Source organism: Adelges cooleyi, unplaced genomic scaffold, assembly GCF_023614345.1.
Source record: "Adelges cooleyi isolate 19-005CV unplaced genomic scaffold, UGA_ACOO_1.1 ACOO_flye_CR_arks_rails_tigmint_CR_PRNA_8, whole genome shotgun sequence".
NCBI classification, from domain to species: domain Eukaryota; kingdom Metazoa; phylum Arthropoda; class Insecta; order Hemiptera; family Adelgidae; genus Adelges; species Adelges cooleyi.
This window is the reverse complement of record NW_026096513.1, coordinates 6,671,719-6,691,934: the sequence shown is the minus strand read 5'-3', so window position 1 is coordinate 6,691,934 and position 20,216 is coordinate 6,671,719. Positions and strand designations below refer to the sequence as shown.

The following is a 20,216-nucleotide window of genomic DNA, read 5'->3' as shown; positions in this document are numbered from 1 at the left end:
AATTATTTTATTGAAATTATTAAAATTAAATGTTGACGAGGTTACCTCTTAAATCGGCTTGCGCTTCAATATTATTCATTCGCCAGTTCTGCAACTTGTTGTGGTAATTTTGTAGATTCAAATCATTACGCAGCCTTGCTCTTCGGTTTTGAAACCAAATCTAAGTAACAAAAAGTTGTACAATCAAACTTTCGACTTTCATATCCAAAATTCAGAGGTTAGGGGGGTTGAAAGCTAAATCCCCCGGTAATATTTCGTCGAAAACTTTAACAATACACGGTATTTTACAAATGAAATAGATAGATACTGTTTTAGTTAATCTATACATTTTTTTTTTATAATATTAAGTGGGATTGGGCTTTTATTAATTATTACTAAACATTTTTTGAATTATAAAATTTAGATTTTAATTTAATCATTTTTTTTTCAAAGTGCTGGTGTATGTAAGTACTCTTAGGTAAATTGAGTTTACACGGGGTTGATTCCCTGAGAAACTCTATGAGGTACTGAACAACTTAGTTTGGAAAATATAGATATTATGTGACGATGAGGAAGTGAAGACTAAGCTAAGTGTGATTATTTAAGTTCAAAGTGGCATAAATTAGAATACTACTGTAATATGTGCCATGTGTAGTATAAAAATGTTAGTGCACAATGAGACGAAAGGCGTAAAATAATGTAACGACAGTTAAATGTACAAACAGTAAAGAAAACTGAAATTTACACATCGACTGCCCCAACGAAAAGGGTCGTACATCGTTTTTTGAAACTTTTCAGGATGAACCAAACAAACATTCAAAATTAAATTCTTATTCTGTTTTTAACTTGGAAAATTTGGATAACATGCTATAACATGTATCCAAATTTTCAAATTGATATGTTAAAAACAGAATAAGAATTTAAATTTGAATGTTTTTTTGGTTTATCCTGAAAAGTTGCAAAAAACGAGATACGACCCTTTTCGTTGGGGCAGTCGACATGTGTTTGTTAAGTGACACAAGTCAAAAAGTAAACACACATTTAAGAAACATGTTATTTACCAGAAGATGGCTTACCCTATTTTTAACATAGTTTATCATAATAAAGTAGCTTATTTTCAAAAACTTAATACTGATATTATGTTAAAGTTTTTTAATAATATATTGTTTTAATTTGGTCTTTAAATATACTTCCAAAACTCATTATTTCCCTAATAAAGTTTAACTTTATTTGTAAATTTATTTCCAAAACTATTATTTATTTGTTTTAATGTATATGGGCGCCCTTGTTTACATAATTATATATTAAACCCTTAAGTATAGAATTACAAATAAGAAATGAGAAATTTAACCAATAGATACTCACATATTATGATCTTAAAAATTATGAGTTAAAAACAGGTAATAAAAAGGAAGGATCCGCATTGACAAAAGTCATCATTCGTCTAATGGGTGGTGGGGAATATAAAAAGGAGACCTGCACACCTGGGAAATTGATATTATAATTTAATTTTAAAGTTGGTAATCATTTAAATTTAAAAAAACGAAAATACTTTATTATATTTGTTTACCAAGTTGTAGTTGATAACATGAATAAAATCGTAATGATATTTTTCCTCGGAAATAACCCACTTTAATCTAGTAATTAATAATATGCACACATTTGAGTGCTAATACTAATTATCTGAAATAATTTTTCTTAAATATTTTCATTTGGCTTAAAGCCTTAAAGTGTTTGATTTGAAACTTTGTCAGAAAAATAACTTAAAATGTATGTAGATTAATAAACAAATTATATCTATGATTGTTTTAGACGTTTTAAACAGTTTTTTTTCTTATTCTCCCAAAATTTTAAAAAGGGTTGATAATTAGTTTTGGAAATAAGCTACTATTATATAGTCTAACAAAAATACTCACAAAGGTTTTTTTTACTATATCAACGAAAGTACATAAAACTTGTTTTTTTTTAAGTTAAGATATATTTCTTTTAGCTAAAAAAAGCTATCTTTGTAAATTTTCGTCAAACAAGCCTTTTAAATATTGATATTTGTGGTAGTTACAAAAATTCAAACTGAAAAAACCGTTAAATGTTTAAGGTGCGATTTCGATAAAAACAGCTTGTTTGAGGAAAATTTACATAGATAGTTTTTTTGTAGGAAACTCAATTTTCTTTAGGAATATGTATCAATAGAATTTTTCAGGCCAATAACTTACGAGTTTTAGAAAAAAAAAAAATGCCATTAGTGTAAAAACCCGTCAGTCGTCATGATAGGTATCTGAATGTTAATATTAAGGGCTCTAACTTTCACCATCATTTTTTTATCATCATGAACAATATTTTCATAGTGCCGTTCAAAAAAAAGTTGTTTGTTTTTTTGTCCCAGTCTATTATCTATGACTAATACTGTAACTATAATATACTGTAAGTATATCTTATAGTAATAGTATTCTAGTAAAGTTTAAAATAATAAATTATTAAAAGAGTTTTTTTACTCATTATATATATTTTAATAGTTTTTACAAGTATGAAGCTTGTAACCGAAGGACTGCTACACAAGAAGTTGAAGAACTCGAATTTCTAACAAATTTGACTGGATAATATTTTTGTTATTGCACACACAAGATCCGTATAATAATGAAACGTAATTTATCTACACTGTGCAACATTTTTCAATTAAGTTAGTGTAAACTATTTTTTTAACACAAGAAGTAAACAACTTACTTAAATAAATAAAAGTTATAACTGACCTTTACACGATATGGGTCAATTTCAATAGTTTCAGCCAGTTGTTGTCTTAGTATTTCATTTGGGTACCGCGTAGTATTGAATAGTTCTTCTAGTTTATTAAGCTGATGTAACGTATATGTGGTTCGTTTTCTTTTCTGTTAATAGATGTGATTAAATTATTAAGTATTTCAAATATTATAAACATTAAAAAGTAAAAATATAATGTACTAACCTGGCGATGTTCGGTAATCTGATTGCGTTGCAGGTTAAACACTGAACCAGGTTCACTGGATTCTATTGACATTTTTGGCGTTAGAGACACTAATGTATGCGAGAACCGAGAACGTTTGATCAAGCCACCGGGAAACTACGGTCGCGACTGTTCCTACTGGAAAAGCTCATGAAATAGTGACGTTCAGCGCTATTTACCAATCACGGCGCAACGTTGATTAAAAACGGGTTGAAAGGGTAATTTCTCTGATTTTAAAGCCTATATCATACTATTAGAGGTGTAGTATGTTATAGCAGTTTCCATCGAAAACCCTTTGATTTTGTCAATGTAATTTTGAAATTGCACTATCTGCGTTGAATTTTGTTATTGGGGTAAAATGGATTGTCTACACAAGCTTTTTGCCATAATTTCATCAATGTGGAACAATATTATTACAAAACATATTATTAATAGCGTTATTTGATAAATTTAGTTTGAACCTTTAATGCAATTTTTTTGTTGAAATGAGATTAATGTAAAACTTATATTTTCTCCTATACAAAAATTATTGCAAATTTTGATAATTTTTTAAACAATTTTAAGGTAGTTCTTTTTTTAAAATTTCTATTAAAATGTCTCAGCATATTGCATGCTCTTACAAGTCAGTTAGCTTAAGTATATGTATACAATTTTACAAAGTCAGATTTCATAATATATAGTAACAATAATTAGATAAATAATAATATATTATGTAATGTATAGGTGCCAATTTTATTTTCATTATTATTGTATAATATTATAAATTTAAATTTATTTTGATTTATTATTTGTTATTCGTCTTCATTTGAGAAGTTTAAGCTCTCATCAAATAAGATTATATATTGTGGCAATCGATGTCTTAGACACCAATTTTTTGGGGACAAAGCATAGCATAGACAAGGGAGGTCACATGTTTACAGGAGTTATTATAACTGAAACTGATATAATCAATTTTTAAATTAACACTTCGATATGAATAAGGGGATATTAAGAATTCTAAGCAAGTATAGTCTAAACCAGTACATTTTAAACCAAACACAGTAATAACATACCAAAATGAGGTCCAGTAGTGCAGCATAGACCTCACTGTACAGGCTTTTTGATATATAAATTTAATGCATAAAGAAGTCGAATTAGCGGTTTAGGAAATTTCGCGGTCCAGGCACAAAATAAAGACCCATCATTGTAAAAACAATATTTATACGATAAAATTATAGTTATACGATAAACACCACTTAAACAAATACTAAATTTTACTATTTACAGTTTAGCATTCAATTGTTTATTTAAATTTGATTTAACCCTATTTTATAATTGTGTGTTTTGACCCACAATAAATTTTAAACTTTTGGACCTATTTTTTTTTTATACCAAATCTATAAATTAGAAATCCAAATATTATGAAAAAAAAACCCATCCTTTCGGAATCTAGGTAAAACATTATTAAAATAACATATTGTTTGTCTCATATAAATTAAAACTTAGAAATGTTATAAAATTGTAAAAATACAAAATTTGTAGTCAAACTTTTTATTGAGAAAAATCAAAACATCAGGTAATAGATTATAATAGATGATAATAGATTTTCCTGCATACATAGAATAGACTGGCATCAAATCGTTTTTTGAGTGATTTTATTAAACACTTTAACTCTCTAGTTTCACAATAAGTCAAACCCATTAGGATGGCTTTTTTGAGAAAAAAAAATTATGAAATTACTAAATAAATTAAGCAGATAACTGTTATTGTTTTGTTAAATATTATATAATTTCTTTTCTTACTACAAGCTCCTAAATAGCTATTACAACCGTTAATATCGTTAGTAACTTACAAATATTTTTCGACACAGAATTAATACTTTTTAAAAAAAAGTTTTCACGCTACTATAAAAAACAAAGTTGCCTAATTAAATTTAAAAAATAGTAAAAACCTTAAGCACACTTAATCAGAACTCGTACTTTTTTGTTCAGATTTATTTTGCCAATAACCCACATAAAAAGTCAAATGTTACCTTTAATTTTTAATAATTACATAATTTTAATTTTTTACAGGTGATATATGACTACCAAAATAAAACTGCAATACTTTTGGGTACACTTATTATGCCACGGTTGATCGTTTGGCGTTAAACATAGAAAAACCCAATGATTATCTTCGATTCCTGAGTCTTCTTAGTACCATATTCGGTATACATTTATGTATAATATGCTTCTATTATGTCTTGTATTGATTCAACTTCCAACACATTGTTTTAAACTACGAGTATTAAAAAACTATTACTTTTGTTTTTAATTGTAAAGCACTAGGTTTTTTAATAGAATCTTTTATCAAAGTACTATGCCATAAAATTATTTTTTGTGCTTTGGTTCGTCCTATATTGGAGTATGGATGTATAATATGGAATTTTGTATTTAATTTTTGTATATATTAGATATATTTTTTACTTTTGTAACATCTAGAAATAAGCACTCACTTTATTAACTGTACTTGATCCTTTAGGACGTTCGTTTTAAAAAACAATTATATTTTAGTAGTCAATGGTTGTGCCAGTTGTAAATTTTAAATTTGTTCATAATTGTATCCTTTTGATATATTATTATTATCAATTCTTGATTACTGAAAATATCTTTAATTGTACTCTGTGCCCTTGCAGACGTTTATTTTCTATAGAAATAAAAAATAATAATAACCTTTCTTACTTATTAATGCTAAATGCTACCCAAGACACATAAAACAAGTTACTATGCTTTAATACTTTTTTTTTCATCACAATAATTTAATAAGGTGCTTAGTTATATTTTCTATGCTTCATCTTTATACGACTATATTTTGATTTTTCCTAAGAAAGAGAGAATTAAAAAAATTTTATATCCAAAAAAATTTATTTTTCAAACTTTATTAAGGATTTAACCTAAATAATTTAATACAGAAGTAGATGAAATAACTTAGTCGATTGTTCGATTCATTCAACGTATGCAATAAACCCTCCACAACTTTTGAACAAACTCTAATAGTTTTCTTGTATTCAATTAGGAAAAAAATATATGTCTTCTAGTCGTTCACGAGGTAGAAAATTTCTTGATATGTGTTTAAATACTTAGTGATTCAATTAAGGACAAGACACTCGTTTTTTCCTAAAATCAAAACTGTATGGTATTTCTTTTCGGACATTGTTATTTTACAATATTAGACAATAATAAAATTTTTTATAAAATAATATTTTCAACATAAATTATTATTGTGTAATAAAAATCAAACAATGGTTTACATTAGTAATATTTTTATATTTTTAATTTACCATAAGAAATCCAACGAGACATGAAATTCTGAAGATCTTGTTTACCTCGTGTCAAATAAATACAATTTCATAGCTTTTCTTTTTGAAAACATTTTAGTTTAATATTATGTTACCTTACAATATAAGACAATATTCAAATTCATACCTTTTTTTATTTTTTTCCACAGCACTATCAACTTTTGAATCTTAAATGGGAACTTACATATTTAATTGTAAAAGTTATAACGTAATTCACATTATATTTTATGTACTATAGAGGATACGATTAGGGCTTATTGTCATCTCTATAATAAGTAGCTACCGTTGTTATCTATACATTGTAAATGTATGAAAATATTTTGTTAACAAATACCTGTTGACTGTTGATTAACTCACGCATCGCAACCTAGAAATTGACTACGGTCCAAATGTAATTTTCCTTCTTTTTTGGTTGTTCCTTTAATAAATAAAAAATAAAAAGTTTGACTTCAGAGTTTTGTGAAATTTGTATAGGATAAAGCTCTAGGTATACCATTAGAATAATTTTTTAGACAGTAATAATAATAAATAATTAGTACTCTTACTTATTACACTGATTTTTTAATGAGAAAATTAAAAACCAAAAATATAGTCATAAGTAAATATCATTTTGTCACTTTTTAATAATACAAATAATTGATATACACTGTGTAATAAAATATTGTAAATTAATTTTTGTACTAAATATTATATTTGTATATTCTACTTATATTTAATAAACAACAATACATTATATTATATACTTGCTACTATTGTCTTTTAGTATAGATAAGTAACTTTTGTTCAATAATATATTAAAGTATTATATACATCGTAACTCTTATATGAGATCATTAGATTGGCAGAGAAGAGTGGGCGCATAGCGTCACTCTATTAAAAGCATAGGCCTTTAAGAACAGCCACCAAAGAAATTGTTAATACAAATATTTAAAGATAAGGTTAGATTAACACATTGGTGGAGATCAGGGGTGAGGCCTGGGATTAAAAAGCCTTTTAACTTAAAATTAGTGTTTTTAAAAAAACCTACATTTATGTTTTTGTGAAATAAAAAAAAATTAATAAAGCACTAATTTTAAGTCTTAAAGTTTTTAGAATCCTAAACCCCTTTCTGATCTTCACTATTTTATTTTTTAAATGTTTAAAGCATTTAAACACTATCTATTGTGTCATCGTGTTTTTCAGTAAAATAATATGAAATTCTTTGAGTTGGGTCTAATATGGATCTTTTTCATTCTCAAAATTACCAGGAATTACCAGTGAAATCAGATTCCCTCTGGGAGCGTAGGTTCGAATCCTACCGACTGCGCCAGTGTAAAGTTCTCGCAAGTTCGTGGCCTTTGAGTACTTGTACACAAAAGGTTGAAGATGGTATTGAAGGTTTTAAAAATGAAAAGAAACTCTCAAAGACAAAAATAAAGTAAGTTTTTTGTAATTTCAACGTGTATAAGTTTAGTGTACAAAACAGTAATCGTGAATATTATTGTTGCAGGTATCAAATACGCAGCCAAAAACACTTCTGAGGCTCCCATGGCGAGGCGGCTCGTATTTACGTCAAATGGCCGTCCGATCGTCGTGGAAGGAGCCGTCCTTTGGCGGCTCGTTGACCTCTCCCAAGTGGTGCAATGGCCAATCCTCGAGTCCGGGTTGCGGGTGAATGGCTGAGCTGTTCATTGTTAATTGTGGAACATTGTCTGATAGTTGATTTATTAAAATGGCTTATTCGTGTGTTTTTACAATCTTTTTTTGAACAAAGTATATGATTTCTTATAGTGTATAAATAAATCGGTTTTTTACAATTTATAATTGGAGTTTACAATTTATGCCATGGTTTTACCCTTTGGCTAGGTACAGAGTACACGATTTCTTATAGTTGTAGGAGTACATTGGTTTTTACAATTTATAATAGGATTTTACAATTTATTACGTTGTTTTACCCTTTGGGCTACAAAGTAGAGAAAAAACCCATTTAGGTCGTGCATTATTAACGTTCGAGGAGAAATCGGTTATTTAGTTAATTGTAGTAACCCATTACAATATCGACAGTAAACATTTCAGTGTCAAACACGTTCATTGTAAGAAAATTAAAAAAATATTTTTAAATACACAAAAATGTTTTCCAAGTTGAAAACCGTACGTTTACGCCTTATATAATTTTATGATGGTTTTTAATTAATAGTGAGCGTAAAGAAATTCATTAGATCTATATTATAACTTAGGTAGAAAAGCTACTTTATAAATTAAATTAATATAAAACTTCTTACTAGTACTATAATTGGTTTTTATCAACATATTCTTCAAATTGTCCTTCTATAAATAAAATGAAGTACAACTCAAAACGGTTATAGTTAGTAACAAGTATTAAAACAGCTGTCAAGTGAGAATTTATATTTTACTAAATGATAACCGTATCGACTGACAAACCATTTAATAGGTACTATGTAGGAAAAATAAATATGATAAGATAAGTAATAACCATAATAACAATTTTATGACAATAAATTATTATGTAGGTTTTCTGTTCGATTGACAGTCATAGCATAATATCTGCGTATCTAAGTAGGTACAAGCTCTCAAATTAAATAAATATTTAAATGGCTGTAAATCATTAATTTCTCAACAAAAAATCTTAATTCAAACGTCAATATTTGTAAAAAAATAAACTATATAATTTAAAACATAGGTTTCTGCTATTCGAGTTTCTATATTTACCCCTAAAATTTCCACTTCATTTTGAATTTAAATATTGTGGAAAAACCAAAATATTGTACAACATGTAATTTAAAAACATATTTATAATTGGTAATTTTTGGCTATTATAATTTCATCGAAATTTCCGCTGTTACAGAAATTATGAATAACCCTGTATATGCTAAAGTTATTATTTTGCTGCACGGTGCAACAATTATATTGTGTGCTCTGATAATTTGTTTGAACTTTTCCCGGAACTCTAAACGCCTACCGGATATTATTAATAATAATGTCAAACATGACGTTTATTGTATTTACAAACTACATTATATTATATTGTGCTTCCCTTCGATATTGCAATTAGGCTATTGAAGGGACGGTTGTGATGGCTGTGTTAGCGCTTTTATGAAAATACAAAATCTATGTATATAAAGCCCACCCCACCCTGTCTATTAAATCAAATTTATCAGGAGACAGTGTGTAATTTACATCCCCTACCAAAACCAGTGGCTAAGTAAAATCAAAAATATATATTGTATTCTTTTTGTACATCATTTCCGAAAAAAATAAAAATTTGTTTTAGTACAGCAAATACGATACTTATATCTTACTAGCATTTCATAAAGTATATATAATACAAGATTATAGAAATAACTATATAATATACTTTTTAATTATAATACTTTATGACTGATATAATACATTATGACTGATTATTACTTTTGTTTTATTAACGTGTATGGTGTGAATTGTAACAACGGTGAACTACGGATTTCTAGAAAATGCCACACCACTAAGAGTCATGTACCTAATTTGCTCAAAAGTCAAAATGTTTTTTGTAAATTTTTTTTACCTACCTTTTTATTTTACTTCGAGAATGTTTACAACATTCAAGTTTAATGATGTATTATTACATTTCTTGAAGTCTGAAAAAAGCAAGCAAAGATCATTCTTTGGTAGGTATATTGATGTATCAAAATACCACTTCAAGAAAAACTTAACTCTTAAGTTGTGTAATCAGAAGAGACCGATGGAAAGAACTATCATTCAAGGATAATTAAATGACAAAAAAATATGGATCGCTTGCCTATCCGTTTCATTGACCAAGCCATGACATTTAGCGTCAAGTCTCCATCTATGAAATGATAAGTATGAATCAAGATTGGGATAGATCACAAGTAAAGACCTTCAGTTTGGAAGTATACATATATTACTATCATGGGACCATGACACTCAAAATCAATTAACGGCGTTGAAAAACATAAAATAATAACTGCACATACCTCTGTAACTTGTAAGTAAGACCGAGTAATATAGTATACACCAATATCCACATCTATAATTTAATTTATTTAAAAATTATTTTTACCTAAACATTACATATTCAATTTTTATTATTGTTTTTTTCTTTTATTGAAAAAAAAAATACTTTTAATATTTATACTGAGCTCTGCTAAGAGCCAAGTCATTTTGCTTTTGATAAATAAATCTAATACATTGGTTTCCATTTAATTTTTTATATCAACCCTTCGTATTAACCTTCAAAATAATATCTTAACTTAAATGTTTAATAAAATAAATATTTTTTTTTTAAATTTAAGCTAAAACCATTTACTTTAGCAAAAAATTTAAATCTAAATAATATTTATGTTATTAATTATTATATTTTTTAAATAAAATATTTTAAACTAGTGTAATAAAGTTGGTGTGTATAAATATTTGTTTTATTTAATTGTAATCTATGTACAAATAAAAATTTAACATAATACCTAACCTAACCTAACCTAGGAGTCCAGATTTAACTTGTCTAGATTGTTTCCTCTGGAGATATTTAAAATATAAAGTTTGCGAAACTTAACCAGTAAGCTTAGATGACTTTAAAAACCAAATAAGGAATACATGTGGGGAAATAAGTTAAGATGAATTTAGCTAATATTACAATAGGAAATCGTATGAGGCGAACGGAAATGTGTTTTAATCAAATTGGTCGATAATTTAAACATTTAATGTAAGCGTATAGCATTAGTAATAATTGAACCATCTATTAGAAAAATTAAGTAAGTCTTAAGTCTAAAAACTTTAACTCGGAGAATATTGCTACGCTATCGCCTACCGTATGAATTTTTATAGTGCACTAACCATTTGTAAAGTGTGAAATATTTACTTTAAAGATTTTTACAAATAGTTCATTTTTTTTTAATTAAAGGTATGTTGTTTCTCAAATAGATGGCTCACTTAAAAGTTTTAAATTTTGATTAAATTTTATATTTTTCTCTACAACTTTACATAATAACTAAAGCAATCGTTAAGACTAGACCATTCTTTAAAGTGGTTTTTAATAATATTAATATTTTTTTTAAATATTGACATGTTATTGTATTTACCTCAGTCTGAAATGCCTATTTCTTTTGAACCAGTCGGTCAAAAAGTTGTTTTTTTGTTCAAACATCATTATTTTTTTTGTACAAACGATAGAAAAAATTTGAACAAACAAAAAATACAAAAGGTCAGAAATTTAAAAAAAATGTGTTGATTTGTACATAATAATGTATATATAATATAATATACATACATGTTAAATTATATATTTATATATTATATTTATTATATTTTTTTATATATTTCGTTTATATATATTTATATAAACGAAGATATTAAATATATAAACCTTCGCCAGTTACAGTTTGTGGGAAAATATATAAAGACTAATTCAATAATTTTACAAGTGAAAAAGACCCATAAACAGCAACTTAAAACTGTCTCTAAAGTTTACATAAAAATCATAACAAGGGGTGATCTTCAATTCAGACCTATACAAACTCAAACACAGAAATCTGCAATATTAAAAGATATTTAACTGATAAAGGTATCTTTGCAAGCGGTCTCTAGCTATAAATTAGTCGACAAAAATAAATGGTGTGCTATTTTAAAGCTGTGAACCCCCTCTGTCTTCTGTCACATAGATTGTAATCTATTCGAAACCGGATTCCTATTATTATATATTTATATTACTGTATATTATATAATGGTTATACAGGGTATATGATAAAGGAAGGAAATCGGTCAGACGCATTGTATTATTGTGAATTAGAGCAGATGGAATTTACACATCTGCTCTGAAAAAGAGTGTTCCTTAATATTTTTTTTTTTTAATTTAATTCAACGCCCCCCCCCCTCAAAAAAAAAGATTCAAGTTTTGAAAAAATATTCCTTATAACTCCGATAACAATAGTAAACCGATTTCAAATACTCAATACCACAAAAGACCAACAAACTTTAAATCAATTTCACTAAGGCGAGAACTGTGACGGTGGCCGCAACAACTTCTACCAAGTTGAGACCAAAATACTTGTAAAAAATGACTTTGACTATACTATATTGTAATTTAATTTAAATAATATACGGTGGAAATATTCTGTGGTGACGTGTCAAGGAAAACTAACGACAAATCGTTTATATATATATATATAAATATATATTATATACAGGGTGATTCATCAAGGATAAGACACTAATTTTCTCAGAATATGTTAATATTTTGAACAATATATATTTCCAATATTTTTAGGTACACATTGTACTATATTTTGACAATTATTTATTACCAATTCTTATAAGCCAAATTGGGGGATTTTTGGTTTTTTTAAATGGCAACATATGTTTTCAATTACATACATTTGTAGAGAATAAAATAAAAAATATGTCAGCGTTTGAATTTTTTATTTTCGTTTATCTGACAATTAGCTATGATTTTGTAAATATACTACATTTCCACTTAATAATTATCATATCTCTTCGGTTTTCGAAAACCGGTAGCACATAAAATTCATATTTATGTTCGCACTGTCCAATTGGCGATAACATTCAAACAACTAACAAGTCAAAAAAAAAGATTTTTAAATAATGATAGACTAACGGTTCCTATCTACAGATTACCTAATGCTATACCTACTGCTACCTACTGGCTACTGCTATGATGATAATATATAATATTGGTAGGTACCAGAATTACCACTCTATGGTCTAAAATCTAGTTGTCATTTATTTTACAATATCTATACTCTACATTCAACAAGTATCAACACAGAACAGAATAATATGTTATTTGTTATTATTAAAATTATTATATTTTATAAAGTAAATAAATAATAATAACTAAAACGGTCGTTTACAATCGCATAAGTGTAACATTTGTGTGGACAACCATTGTGACGCGTCGCTATTATTTTTTAGTTAATTCAATTTATTTAAAAAAATATTGCTCTATGCTCAAATAATTTACACAAATGAAAGAATTTTTATTTTTTAATAGTGGTTTAATATAAACCACTATTAATAAAATAATACAATAAAATGAACTGCCCAAAAGATAGATTTACCTAAAGACTTTAGATATTTGTAAACTGTGTAATAAAGTTAAGTATAGTAATCTTGTTAGTTATAATGGATACCAGAACTTTTAGTAAATATCAACTTAATTTAAGTCGGTAGTTCCGATAGTGGATTCGTAGAACTTTACGTGGTTTTCTGATTTCCCATCCAGGATGATAGCAAAATAGACTCGACGTTACCGTAACGGTAAAATTGTCAACAACGTTGGCATTTTATTTTTTTTAAATAGTTATTTCTTATCATTGAGATTCTGTTCATTGATACTGTAATTGGTACTAATGATAGTACTAATAAAATTATTTTATCAACCACACATGTCTGTAATGGAATATAAAAAATATAATTTTTTTTTTTTAGGGAAATAATTAATATATATTTTTTTTTAGCATACCGGGAGTAAGCCCTATTGTGGCCTAGTTCGGTCGCCGAGGGAGCGCATAGTATTTCTACAAAGCATAGCGTAGAGAGGGGCAGTCATTACTTCTATCCAGGTTGTTTTGCCAGTAAGCTAGACCGCCCGTGACCGGATTCGAACCTGCGACAGTACGCGTAGGCGCCTTTATCCGTCCGGCCACTCTGAACCGTCCGTAATTAATGTATTGATGTTCATTATAATAGATACAGTTTGTTAAAATCTGGGAAATGCTGTCACCTTACGACGAAGATAAGATGTGCACGTCGTAAATATATTACTCCTGATGAACCCAAAGATCTTCTTTTTTCATTACCAGAAAACTGGAAAACAGCTACAATGGATGGTAAGTCAACTTAATTTTAAATTTATGACAACGGAAGTGTGCATCTCAATGTCTTGTACATTCTTCTGCTAATGTATGGTTTATGAATATTACATTAATGTGTTTCAGTATATTTGCTTAATTGTACGTTATACGAGGCGAATTTAAAGGAAATGTTTGACATTTGAATACGATTTTATTCCAAATAAATTGTAAAATACTTATCGAGATATATTAACAAATTATATTATAAAGACTTTTTTGAAATTAAAACATCTCTCAAGTCCCTAAAAAAGCGTTTAATGCCATATGTCATTCATAACACTGAAACACATTAGTGGAGAGGGGGTATGAGTTATATTAAATTTAAGTTTGGGTCTACTGTCGGATTAAGGAATACCTAATAAGTATACCTAAAAAATTCTATATTATTCAATTATTTTTCTTCTTTTATTAAGGATAAAATATAAAAAAATATTAACTATTAAACTTTCTTAAAACCTAACTAGATACCTGTAATAAAGATTATAAGTATCTAATTAGGTTGTAGCAACTTAAGAGCTGCTGATCAAGTAAATTAAACCAGTAGAAAAACAAAATCAACGTGTACAGAAAAAAAAACCTTATTAAACCATTTTAAAGTATATTTTAATATTATTATAGACTGCACAAGATATTATTATTATTGTATTGGTTATGTAAAAAAAAAAATTACAAAATAAAAATGGTACTATTTAGTACATACTAATACTATTGCATCCGGTAAAACACAACAATATGAGTTAATGCAATTGTTAAAATTTGTTTACTTAATTAAATAAGCTTGAAATAATTTCCACCAAATCGTATTCCTCTTCCATTCCTTAATTTGGTCTCAAGTCTGCGCCGTGGTCATTAAAGTTGTTATTATAATATTGATCACGATGACCTGTGTAAGCAAAATTTTAGTTAATATAGTTATTTTATTTAAATTCTTTAAATAAAATATCACCGAAAATTACCTGTAAAACTTTGTTGTGTTTTAATAGTTTCCATATGATTGTACTGTAATGTATTTTGATTATTTTGTAATTTATAATCTTTTCTCTACTTGACCCTTCTATTCTGGAACCATACCTAAATAACACAATATATGTTTAGTCAAACCTTCGACTTTCATGGTTTAATTTAGAAAAGAGGTATTTGGTCTTAAAGTTTAACCTCTTTCCAAAATTACAGGTAAGGTTAGGTTCAAGGATATTTTCCAGAAAAATGATGGTACCGAGTTAAAATGTATAATGAATTTTTATTTGTTGTACCTCTATACGCTAAAAGTCTCGAATTTAAGTTATACCTTATCCCCTCCCAAGAGTGTTAGACGGTTTTTTACCCATAATTTTAGAACCTTTTGGTTGAAAAAGTTTTTAGAGTTAGTGACGTTGAGCGTGAAACTGTGTACAAAACGACAAACAAAAAAGAAAAAGAACAGCATTTTCAGAACATCAAATTTTTGAAATGGAAAAATTGTTCCAATTAACACGTTACCCTACTATTTTTGAAAGAGAAAATCTGGCTACACAAATAAATTTGCATCAAACTACAATTCAAGTAAGAACTTTATATATTTTTCTATCTTATGACCGGTGTGGCGTCCTCTTAAGGGGCAAAAGATAGAAAAATATATAAAGTTCTTACTTGAATTGTAGTTTGATGCAAATTTATTTGTCCAATAAGTAGGCCACCTCATACTATTCAAAAATAGTAGGGTAACGTGTTAATTGGAACAATTTTTCCATTTCAAAAATTTGATGTTCTGAAAATGCTGTTCTTTTTCTTTTTTGTTTGTCGTTTTGTACACAGTTTCACGTTCAACGTCACTAACTCTAAAAACTTTTTCAACCAAAAGGTTCTAAAATTATGGGTAAAAAACCGTCTAACACTCTTGGGAGGGGATAAGGTATAACTTAAATTCGAGACTTTTAGCGTATAGAGGTACAACAAATAAAAATTCATTATACATTTTAACTCGGTACCATCATTTTTCTGGAAAATATCCTTGAACCTAACCTTACCTGTAATTTTGGAAAGAGGTTAAACTTTAAACCAAATACCTCTTTTCTAAATTAAACCATGAAAGTCGAAGGTTTGACTAAACATGTATTGTGTTATTTAGGTATGGTTCCAGAATAGAAGGGTCAAGTGGAGAAAAGATTATAAATTACAAAATAATCAAAATACATTACAGTACAATCATATGGAAACTATTCAAACACAACAAAGTTTTACAGGTAATTTTCGGTGATATTTTATTTAAAGAATTGAAATAAAATAACTATATTAACTAAAATTTTGCTTACACATAGATCGTCATGGTCATTTGCGGAACTCGTCCTTCGTGAAAAAGAAGAGGCAGAACGGGACAGACAGCGTCCCAACGGGTGAACGGGATAGTCCAGGGCGGCGGGTGCGTGCGTCAACGGCCCGAGAAGACATCGCGAAGCTGTAACATAGAACATGTATAAAAGTTAATAGCACAATTGTAGCATAGTTTTATAAAGTAGTTAGTAAGATAAAAATGTAAATACAATTCCTACGGGGCCCAATGTGCATATTGTTATTGGCCCCCCACTCGAGAAGGGTGTTTTAGATTTAAGGTTTACATGTTTAGGTCTAAGCCAAATGTTAAGTGGGTGTGTGGAGCACCCACAAACACAAAGTTGTAAGTTTATTTAAAATAAATGGCGTCGGAAAAACTGGGGGGGAAGAATTACCTCATCAGGCAAGTACCTCCCCAGTTTTACTATGGATGCATGTGATATGGAAAAAAAAAAAAAAGGTCATCATAATCCATATAATAATAACCACGATATAACAACGACCACAGCAGACTTGAGACCAAATTAAGGAATGGAAGAGGAATACGATTTGGTGGAAATTATTTCAAGCTTATTTAATTAAGTAAACAAATTTTAACAATTGCATTAACTCATATTGTTGTGTTTTACCGGATGCAATAGTATTAGTATGTACTAAATAGTACCATTTTTATTTTGTAATTTTTTTTTTTACATAACCAATACAATAATAATAATATCTTGTGCAGTCTATAATAATATTAAAATATACTTTAAAATGGTTTAATAAGGTTTTTTTTTCTGTACACGTTGATTTTGTTTTTCTACTGGTTTAATTTACTTGATCAGCAGCTCTTAAGTTGCTACAACCTAATTAGATACTTATAATCTTTATTACAGGTATCTAGTTAGGTTTTAAGAAAGTTTAATAGTTAATATTTTTTTATATTTTATCCTTAATAAAAGAAGAAAAATAATTGAATAATATAGAATTTTTTAGGTATACTTATTAGGTATTCCTTAATCCGACAGTAGACCCAAACTTAAATTTAATATAACTCATACCCCCTCTCCACTAATGTGTTTCAGTGTTATGAATGACATATGGCATTAAACGCTTTTTTAGGGACTTGAGAGATGTTTTAATTTCAAAAAAGTCTTTATAATATAATTTGTTAATATATCTCGATAAGTATTTTACAATTTATTTGGAATAAAATCGTATTCAAATGTCAAACATTTCCTTTAAATTCGCCTCGTATAACGTACAATTAAGCAAATATACTGAAACACATTAATGTAATATTCATAAACCATACATTAGCAGAAGAATGTACAAGACATTGAGATGCACACTTCCGTTGTCATAAATTTAAAATTAAGTTGACTTACCATCCATTGTAGCTGTTTTCCAGTTTTCTGGTAATGAAAAATGAAGATCTTTGGGTTCATCAGGAGTAATATATTTACGACGTGCACATCTTATCTTCGTCGTAAGGTGACAGTATTTCCCAGATATGAACAAATTGTATCTATTATAAATTATAATGAACATCAATATATTTATTATTTCCCCATAAAAAAAATATTTTATTATTTATATTCCATGTATGGTTGATAAAATAATTTTAAAGGCCCAGAATGCGGTATAAACTTAGTACAGTCGTTACCAGATAAGTTGGCACAACGGCGGGGGTGTTTATCAATTTTTGTTACTACAATTATTATTATTATTATTATTACAAATTTTATAAAAATAAACTATCAACTATATTTGACAAAGCATAATAGACAAATATAGGTTTTTTAGGTTGTTTTTCACGAAAAATCGATTTCGATTTTTATCATAAAATCAGTCAGATCATATCAAATCTTTTCTTTAATCATAAATATTTTATTAATAATGAACATTTTTTTATTAAAAAAATACGTCTTAGTAAATTTTTGTTTTTTGCATATTTTGTGAGTAAAAAGTGTAAAATGTGCCTTACGAATAAAATTAAAAATAACACTATATTTTTATTTTAAGATTTAAAAAAAAAATAGAAATAAATCTCGGCTCATTCCCGTTTTTGGACGAAAATATTTAGTTTGAGTCTCTGATTTTATAATAAAAATTTCAGAATTTTAAAAATGGTCGAAACTGATTTTCGTGAAAAATAACATACAAAACCTCTCTATTAGGGGTAAATATTTTGTAATAATAGAGAAAGAGAGAGCGAGGGAGAGAAGAAATAGAAATATGCTAGGACGCATTGTAAATATTATGTTCGTTATGAAAAATAAATATGTGCGTGTTATTAATTTATCCTAACTTCTCTTATTTCCATTATTACTCTAAAATTATTATTATATAATATTTCCAAGTACCTTATTCGTGATGATGTAGAAGTTGTATCTGACGTCGATGATGATGATTTAATTTAAAACATTTTACTTTAAGTAAAATACCACTGTTATAATACTAATATTGTACGATTCTACACTTATCGTCTGTTTAAAGTAACGATGTTTTCACCCATATGATTTTTTTGTACTTATGCAAATTTACCTAACTTAACTGTATTATCAAGGACTTAACTGTGGAAAAAATGAGTACAAGATCATTCGGGCGGCGCTCTACTTCACAAACTAGACTGTTGTAGAGAAATACCTACAACGCTGAACGGTGACTGAAGGACCGATCACGGATGCCTTGTTGCAAGCTGTTTTATTTGGTTAGTCCGGATGTGGCGCTCTTGTCGATAATGTTCTGTAGAGGGGTGTATAGTGTGTGTTCATTGGTGAATTCCTTATGGGTTTCTGTCTCGTTTGCATGACTCCTCCCATTTAAGTTTTTTTATTAGCCGCTTTTGAAATGGTACCGTATACATTTCATTAAGGGGAACGGAAAGCGTCAATTTTCTGAAGGGTCTACCGAACCGATTTAAATCATTTTTTTGTTTGTTTTATAGTTTAACATCATCTCTATGGGGTCTAAAAAGACGCTTTTTTATTTTTGTTTTCAAAAAATACTTATAAGCATTATTATTTTTACTTTTTTATAGTTTTTTCTAATACATCTAACTACTTTTTTAATCACTAAATATAAAATCGGCCTTTCAGCCCCTATAGAAAAAATAGTAAGATTAAAAAAAAACAACACAAAATTTAAATCTGTACAATAGATACGCCAGAAAATAACTTCTACGAAAGTAATTTTTTATCAAACCTTCGTCATAACTCGGAGGAAAACAATTTTAAAGTATTATAATTAGAAAATTGTAATATGTGTAAAAAGTTAATAAAATACAATATAATAATAATGAATTATATGCGTTAATATTTAAGTTCCAAAAGTTGCTATCAAAAAAACTAAGTTTGGAGTGGGGTAAAAACAAAAAAAAAATTGTAAGAAATTGAAATCACATTGTATAAAGCATTATGGGGAAAAATGCGATTATTAATTAAACCCGGTGAGATATTGAGTGAATCATGATGAGTTGATCACTCTGTATATGTTTATATATATTTACCGGGTGATTGGTTAACTATGAACCACTTAATATCTTTGAAGATATTACAGACTTTTTTCTATTTTATTTTTTTTTTACTTTAATAGTTATTATTTGGGACAAATTTGATATATTTTCAAAATTTTAACACCATCCCTTATGCGTTAAAACCATATCAACTTTGGATTTTTAAATGGAAACCCCCAATTTGTTTTGTTTTTTGATGATCGTGTTTATTTTTTTTATAATTTTTTTTATAATTTGTTTTTATTTATAATATAATATAGTGTATAACATCAA

The 20,216-nt window shown here is 27.7% G+C and overlaps 1 protein-coding gene and 1 long non-coding RNA gene across 2 annotated transcripts; both read right to left on the bottom strand.

The window, feature by feature from the left end:
- Window positions 1–25: 25 nt before the first annotated feature.
- Window positions 26–3,010, bottom strand: LOC126845886 (homeobox protein EgHBX4-like). The gene is made up of 3 exons (XM_050584875.1): window positions 2,939–3,010; window positions 2,727–2,861; window positions 26–160 (listed from the first exon to the last, which is right to left on the bottom strand). The coding sequence occupies exons 1-3, from the start codon at window positions 3,008–3,010 to the stop codon at window positions 26–28; spliced, it is 342 nt and encodes a 113-aa protein (XP_050440832.1).
- An 11,778-nt stretch (window positions 3,011–14,788) lies between these two features.
- On the bottom strand, window positions 14,789–19,162 carry LOC126845841 (uncharacterized). The gene is made up of 4 exons (XR_007686833.1): window positions 18,793–19,162; window positions 17,815–17,954; window positions 16,426–16,568; window positions 14,789–15,017 (listed from the first exon to the last, which is right to left on the bottom strand). It is a non-coding gene; the product is annotated as an uncharacterized LOC126845841 (long non-coding RNA).
- Between the last annotated feature and the right edge of the window lie 1,054 nt (window positions 19,163–20,216).